This window comes from Hordeum vulgare, chromosome 5H (assembly GCF_904849725.1).
Source record: "Hordeum vulgare subsp. vulgare chromosome 5H, MorexV3_pseudomolecules_assembly, whole genome shotgun sequence".
NCBI lineage: Eukaryota > Viridiplantae > Streptophyta > Magnoliopsida > Poales > Poaceae > Hordeum > Hordeum vulgare.
Genome location: NC_058522.1, coordinates 358,136,597 through 358,145,093, shown reverse-complemented (window position 1 = coordinate 358,145,093; position 8,497 = coordinate 358,136,597). Strand labels below are relative to the sequence as shown.

At 47.2% G+C, this 8,497-nt stretch overlaps 1 protein-coding gene across 1 annotated transcript; it reads left to right on the top strand.

Annotated features, from left to right (window-relative positions):
* The first annotated feature begins 1,882 nt into the window (after positions 1-1,882).
* LOC123398465 (zinc finger protein CO3-like) lies at positions 1,883-3,537 on the top strand. Its single transcript, XM_045092933.1, has 2 exons — positions 1,883-2,725; positions 3,003-3,537. Exons 1-2 carry the CDS (start codon positions 2,090-2,092, stop codon positions 3,354-3,356), a joined length of 990 nt encoding a protein of 329 aa, XP_044948868.1. The 5' UTR covers positions 1,883-2,089; the 3' UTR covers positions 3,357-3,537.
* Positions 3,538-8,497: the final 4,960 nt, after the last annotated feature.

Sequence of the window (8,497 nt, the reverse complement as noted above, 5' to 3'; positions counted from 1 at the left end):
CCCCCCTTGACAGTACGGCAATCTATCCTAAAATAGAAAAACCCTATCAGGGGCAAACCTATACCTTGCACCTAGTCCACTTGATCTATATGATGATGATCTTGACTTCCTCAAGATGGACCACCTTTCTTGATTGTGTTGGCTTGATGAAGACTAGTAAATTTCTCCCCCATAGTCCACTGTGGGTGAGCCACTCTTTAGCACATCTTCACAAGTCCATTGCCACCACAATGGACGACAAGCTTCAAACATGATATCTTCATGATGCTCCACTTGAACTTGCACACCGCAATCTTGACGACGATCACCACTTGATGTCATCCTTCATGGGTTCAATGAGATCTTGCTCTTGACGCAAGCCCATGGAAACACACCTAACCCACATAGAACTCTCACGAAGACCATGGGTTAGTACACAAAAGCGTAATGGACAATACTTACCATACCATGGGATCACTTGGTCCCTCTCGGTACATCTTGTACGCATTGTGTGCTGATCAACTTGATTTACTCTTTGACTTAGTCTTGATCAACCTTGAGTCTTTATGACCACTCTTTGGATAATACCTTGAATACCACATTGGTCATCATATAAACTCCTTGAAATCAACAAATGGACTTCAAGAAGTGTCTATGGAAAAATTCTTCAAATATAACTTAAGGTAACCATTCGTCCGTAGGGATTGTCATGAATTATCAAAACCACATATGGAGAAATATGCCCTAACACACTTCACGTTTCAAATTCTTCACTTCAATTTTTTCAAAGGGTACACCAATTCCTTCACTATTCATATAGTACATTTTTAGGGTTCGTCTTTCTTGGTTAAACCAAAATTTCCTGGGACTTTCTCTCATGTGTATAATCATAAAAACATTAGTCCCTTAACCCTTTTGTCTTTAATACACGAAAACCGCAAAAGGGGCACTAGATACACTTACATATGAATCAAGTTTACCGCTCCCTATCCATCTGGACAAGACCCTCGATGGTTGAATTCGTACTCCCACTCATTTTAGTATGCCGGACGAACTGAGAATGTACCCGGTATATTGTATTTCTCTCCCACAAGTTCACCGATTTCTTGAATATTTTGAGGTATTTGTTGTATTCGTTCAACATTCACCAAAAGAACACGTCAAATACAATCCCATGCACATGTACATGGGTTTATTAGCTCTTCGACACAAGATAGCATGAAAGATCCCTTAGGCATAACAACTTTACGATAGACAATGAATGAGATCCAAGGATCCTGTTAGATATTGATTTGAGATCCCGTGCCGACATAGCAAATACAACCTCTCTAAAATATTTGAGTTCCAACAAAAAGGCGCTCCCTTGTGTATGATGATCCCCGTTTAGGTCCATCCTTTAAGATATTTTCAATTGAGTAATACTTTACGCTGAAAACACGTGCATAAAATGAACCTGAGTTCTACATTGATCGTCACCACTCCTTTACTAATAGCCTAATAAGATTAAAATTGTGAAGGTCCCTAAACCCATGCGCCCCATTCTTCTTCGGAATGCTCATCTTGCAAACCAGTGCAGTTTTCTTCTTTTCTTCGTCATCACCCCAACTAAAATCCTAAGATTTGATCAATAATTGCATTGCATGTCCTTTTGGCAATTTACAAAGACCGATGACATGGCAATTCTTGCACAACAGCCTTGACAATCTGAAGTTGCAGATAAGATTTGACTATTCCGCCATCGGAGACCCGCGCGTAGACGTGTCGAAAGCGCAAGCCAGCACTGGCCAGGAGCAGCAGCCCGCTTATCCTGTGGGCCCCACCAAGCCCTCTAGCCGGTCCCACCGTGAGCGCGCCAGGCCACAAGATAAGGGACCGGCCTCTCTCAGCCGTTCGAACCCCGCAACGTGTCGCCCGACTTGTCTAACTCTCGTCCACAAGACGAAAACCAAACCAGATCAAAACACAGGGCCGCACGCTGCACCCTGCTGCGCTCCAGCCTTCTTTGCTGCGCGTGATAGAGCCGACGGAGGTGAGTGGGGGTACAGGATAAGCGTATATATAGCCCGCCTGTGCGGCGGGTGAACTGGACCGATCGACCTCGCGACCGGCGATGATCAAGGCCGAGCCGGACCTCCGTGGCCAGCTGCGCGGCAGCGCTGGCGTCGGCGGCATGCAGCTGCAGCAGCGCTGCGACTCGTGCCGCTCGGCGCCGTGCGCGTTCTACTGCCGCGCCGACTCGGCGGCGCTCTGCGCCGCGTGCGACGCGGACGTGCACTCGGCGAACACGCTGGCCAGCCGCCACCGCCGCGTCCCGATGGGCGCGGTGGCCCCGGCCTCCCCTGCCGGAGGCGCCTTCGTCGTCCGCCCCGGCGGCGTCAACTCCTCCTGGCCCATCCGCGAGGGCCGGAGGTCCTACTACGACGACCGCGAGGGAGAGGAGGAGGAGGCGACGTCGTGGCTGCTGCTCGATCCGCTCCGGGGATCGGAGGCGGATGCGCCGGCGTTCGGCGACGCGCTCGTCGCTGACTTCCTCGACCTCGGACGAGCAGGCGAGAAGGAGGCGTCGAGCAAGGACTACCACGGCCACGGGATGGAGAGCAACGAGGGCAGCCACGACCACGAGCTCGTCGTGCCCGGTGAGCCGGTGGCGCAGCTGCATGAGCGGCAGGGCTTCACGGCGGAGATGGCGTACGATGCACAAAACTCTAACCATGGGTACGGATTTGGCGCAACATTCGAACGCAGCGTGAGTTACTTGCATGAATGAATTCTATATATGGACTTGATCTCTATCTAGCAACTGTCCACGAGCCTATAAGATCTCCACATAGCTGTTAATAATTTCTAGTAGATGTGCAAAATCCGATTGGACATTCAGATATGCATCTCAATTCCCTTCTAATGTCACAGCACAGCACGTAACCATGGGAAGCTTAAGATCGACTTAATTATAGAGTGCCTGATTGATCTCTCCATGCATGCCCTTCTAATCGTACTTGTCTCGTCTTAATTATTATTTCCAGCTTTCAATGTCATCGTCACCGGACAACAGCAGCACCGTCCAGGATGTGAGCAGCTCGTACATGAGGCGCAGCGAGAGCAGCGTCGACCTCTTCTCAACGGCGGCGCACACGTCGCCGCAGTTCATGGGCATGGCGATGGACAGGGAGGCCAGGGTGCACCGGTACAGGGAGAAGAGGAAGATGAGGCGGTTCGAGAAGACCATCAGGTACGCGTCGCGGAAGGCCTACGCCGAGACCAGGCCACGGATCAAGGGGCGGTTCGCCAAGCGCGCCGACGCCGACCTCGAGGTGGACCAGTACTTCTCCGCAGCCGCGCTGTCTGACTCCAGCTGCGGCGTCGTGCCGACTTTCTAGGGCGGCTCGGTGGAGAGACCATGAGCGTTCCTCCTTCCATGGTCGATCGATCGACGCCTGCATGTTGGTTGGCTCTCCTTAATTTGCCGAATATCCTAAACTTTACTGGAGGCATCAAAGCTTCACCTGTAAATACTAAATACAGTATTATGGAAAGATGCCAGATAGATCTTTTCTTGTACCTAAAAGCTTCACCTGACGTCTGATATAACAAGCTAATTCGTACGGGCGCGTTGGTTGCCGTTGGATGAGGTGGACGAATCTTGAAGCAGGGACGCGTCGTCACGTCATCTGCGATGACCGTTCGCTGAAACTGGGTATTGGCGCGATTTCTTTTGCGGTTTTGCTAGAACTCATCTAATTAAGTTTTAGTTATGTCTTATTTATTATTATAACTATTGGATGTGATTATAAGAGCAACTTTAACCGGACGATTCATTTCGTTCGTCCATGTCCGTTTGGATTGCTTCGGACACAAAAGTCGGTTCAACGTGTCGACCCAAACAGAGGCATGTCTATTTTTCGTCCGTCCGCGACCCATTTCATGCCCCAATTTGGGCGCCATTTGCGTTGCTGCGGACACAAAGTGGACGCCCTCGCCCGCCCTTCTCTTCCCCCAGCCCACCAGTCGGTGGCATGTACGTCATTCTCCTCTCCCTCTTTCGCCTCCAAATCACCCGCCCGCCCCCCGGCGCCCACTTTCGCCTTCGCCGCCAACGATCCACCCCGCGGACTCGACCTCCCGGCAGCCTCATCTCCATCCGCCGCCGCCTAGCTCTGCTACTTTCTCTCGGTGGGACCTGAGGCTCCTCTTCGGCCAGAGTCTTCCACAACGCCCGCAAGGTGTTCGACGTTTTGCCAAGGTACAAATGGACTCCGATGATGAGTATTTTTTTTTCACAACGTTCTTTTAGAGTCTGATGATTCTTCATCTAATGATGAGGAGATGGTGGCGGTTGCGTTGGTCGTCCATGACCGCGTAAGTATGGAGCGGCCACAGTTTAAGGGCCCCATACCGGGGCACAGGCCAACACTGAATCGCAACCGGGAGAGTGGTCATTTCCTACTCTGGAAAGACTACTTCGAGAACCCAAATCCTCTCTTCAAACATCAATTGTTCCGTCACCATTTTCGGATGGCTAGACATGTTTTCAACCATATTCAAGAGGGGGTGGTTGAGTACGATAATAATTTTGAGTGCAAGACGGATGCCCTTGGAAAGATTGGCTTCTCCTCTTATCAGAAATGAATTGTTGCCATTTAGAACTCTTAATAGCCCTTGAGCCATTTTTGAGGTGCTCATAGTCCTCAAGGAGTTTAGCATGTGCAACTTCAAGCTTATTATTTTTAGTTCTAAAATCATTAGCCACCTCGAGAGCTCTATCATGGGATTCCTTTAATCTAGATAATTCTAGAGCAAAGGTTTCCTCAAGAGATTCCTTGGTGGTTTGTTCATTTTCAAGAGCTTGAGATAGCTCTGCGATCTCATTAGCGTAATCACGCTCATGACCTTCCATTGTCTCAATGATGGCCTCATGCTCCTCAAGATGAGCTTCCAACTCCTCAATGTATTTCTTGCCCTCAGTGGCAATAGACATGATTTCCAAGAAGTTGGAACAAGCAAGTTTATTCTTATAAAGAGATTTAAAAATTATTTCACCCTTAATTTTTAAGGATGCAATATTATCACTCTCTTCATCATTATCCTCATCCCCATTATCATCAACATCATCATCATGAGATATATTGGGATTTAAAGTAGGAGATACCTTTGAAGCCTTAGCCATAAGTCAAAAGTGAGTAACAATAGATGATGATGTAGGATCCCTTAAAGCATCATTCAAGGCCACATCTTGTTCCATGGAGTGATGAATTTCCTCTACATTGTTAGCACAACAACCCGAGGAAATAGATACATTTTTATCATGGCAACAAGATATAGGAAGCATATCATCATGAGATTCAGTCAAGCAGTTTTTACATGACACGCAAGGACTATCAACACAAGCATGTAAAAAATTTAGAGTGCTCGAAGTGTTAACGCCCAAAGATGAAGCATTGCAATAATATACTGATGAAGGATCATCAATAATAAGCCCACTATCATCATTGCAATGATCTCCACTACTCACCATATCTTTACCTTGTGGCAATCCACATGTAGGTGAAGTAGATGAAGTTGAGAAGACCACACGACCGGAGGTGGAGGGAGAACAATCATTCCCACAAATCTTGTACATACCATATTTATCTTGAAGCTTTGTCCACAACTCATGAGTATCCCGGAATGGCATGAGTTGGAATATAACTACATTGCTCAAAGCATCAAAAAACACATTAGAAGCTTGAGCATCGAGATAAGAGTTTTTCTCATCCTCTAAAGATATATTTTGAGAATCCTTTGGAGGAAAAAAACCCCATATCTAGAATTCGCTCTAAATTTGGGTCCAAGACCCGAAAGTGATTAAGCATGCGAATTACCCAAACATCAAAATTTGTGCCATCGAAACTAAGAGTGTCAGTGAATCCTAAACCCCTAGTCGACATAATTACTCTCTAGGTGGTTAAACCTAATAAAGAGAGACCTAGCTTTGATACCAATTGAAAGGACGTGGATGTCGCCTAGACGGGGGTGAATAAGCGCTTTAAAATAATTATGGTTTAGGCTTGAACAAATGCGGAATAAAACTAACGTTTAATTTGTCAAGCACAAAACCTACAACAACTAGGCTCACCTATGTGCACCAACAACTTATGCTAAGCAAGATAAACAACTAAGTGATAGCAAGATATATAACAATAAACAATATGGCTATCACAAAGTAAAGTGCATAAGTAAAGGGTTCGGATAAGAGATAACCGAGGCACGCAGAGACGATGATGTATCCCGAAGTTCACACCCTTGCAGATGCTAATCTCCGTTGGAGCGGTGTGGAGGCACAATGCTCCCCAAGATGCCACTAAGGCCACCGTAATCTCCTCACGCCCTCGCACAATGCAAGATGTCGTGATTCCACTAAGGGACCCTTGAGGGCGGTCACCGAACCCGTACAAATGGCAACCCTTGGGGGCGGTTACCCGTACACGTACAAATTGCTCGGGGCAATCTCCACAACCCAATTGGAGACCCCGACGCTTGCCCCGAGCTTTACACCACAATGATTGAGCTCCAAGACACCACCAAGCTTCTAGGACGCCAAAGCATCCACGAAGAACAATCTCTAGGGTACTAAGTACCAAAGGGTAATAAGCTTCTCAACTTCTTACTTCCACGTATCACCGTGGAGAACTCAAACCGATGCAACTAATGCAATGGCAAGAACACACGAAGTGGTCAAGTCCCTCACACTCAAATCCCTCCACAACAACAAAAGATATGGAGAAATATGAGAGGAAGAACAAGGAGCTCACAAAGAACTCCAAGATCTAGATCCAAGGGGTTCCCCTCACATAGAGGAGAAAGTGATTGGTGGAGATGTGGATCTAGATCTCCTCTCTCTTTTCCCTCAAGAACAAGCAAGAATGATTGGAGGGATTGAGAGTTAGCAAGCTCTAAGAAGGTCAACAATGGGGGAAGAACACGAGCTCAACAGATAAGAATCAAGCCAAGGGGGAAGAAGACCCCCTTTGTATAGTGGGCGAAGGAATCACACTGTTACCCCCACTTAAAGCCCGAGCCCAGTGGTACTACCGCTGGCTGCAGCGGTACTACCGCTGGCTGCAGCGGTACTACCGCTGAGCCCATGGTAGCGCAAAGATAATACCGGGCCAACCACCGCCAAGAAAGTCTTCGCAAAAAGTCCGACGTAGTACAGCCGCAAGGATGACGGTACTAAAGTCCTGGAGCGGTACTACCGCTGACCAGGGGCGGTACTACCACTGGGACAGCGGTACTACCGCCAACTCTAGCGGTACTACCGCTAGGGCCAGCGGTACTACCGCTCGCCACTGAAACAGCCATAACTTTCGCATATGAGCTCCGGATCGAGCAAACCCAAGCTTGTTGAAATCTTAAGACCATGCAGATATGAAAATGCCAATGATATAGAGACCTGAGACCTCTATGAATGAAGAACCAGCAAAAACTCCAACATCGAAAACATCATAGTAGATGCATATGGACTCCGTTTTCGATGAACTCGAGCTTGTCATGAAGATGACCATAAGCTCTAAAACTCACAAAGAGAAACACCAAATAAGAACAAAGAAGTATGATGCAAGTATGGAAATGGTTTGAGCTCTCAACGAACGATACGATCAAGCTACTCACTTGAGAGCCCCCCTTGACAGAACGTTGATCTATCCTAAAACAAAAAAACTATCAAGGGCAAACCTATACCTTGCACCTTGTCCTCTTGAGCTAGATGACGATGATCTTGGCTTCCTCAAGATGGACCACCTTCTTGATTGCGTTGGCTTGATGAAGACTAATTGATTGCTCCCCCATACACAACATGGGTGAGCCGCTCTTCAGTATATCTTCACAAGTCCATTGCCTCCACAATGGACGGCAGGCTTCAAGCATGATATCTTCGTGTTGATCCACTTGAACTTGCACATCGCAATCTTGATGACGATCACCACTTGACGTCATCCTTCATGGGTTGTATGAGATCTTCCTTTTGACGCAAGCCCATGGAAACACACCTAACCCCCACATAGAACTCTCACGAAGACCATGGGTTAGTACACAAACGCGTAATAGACAATGCTTACCATACCATGGGATCACTTGATCCCTCTCGGTACATCTTGTACGCTTTGTGTGTTCATCATCTTGATTTACTCTTTGTCTGAGATCTTGATCAACCTTGTGTCTCTATGACCATTCTTTGGATAATACCTTGAATACCATCTTGGTCATCATATAAACTCCTTGAACCCAACAGATGGACTTCAAGAAGTGCCTATGGACAAATCCTATAAATATAACTTAAGGCAACCATTAGTCCATAGGAATTGCCATCAATTACCAAAACCACATATGGAGATATATGCTCTAACAACTTCTACGTCGCTTTGAGCGTCATGGAGCATATGAGATGTTCCAGGAGTTGAAGTTTATCTTTCAGAAGAACGCCCGGATCGAGAGGTATGAGACCTCCGATAAATTCTATGCTTGCAAGATGGAGGAGAATTCA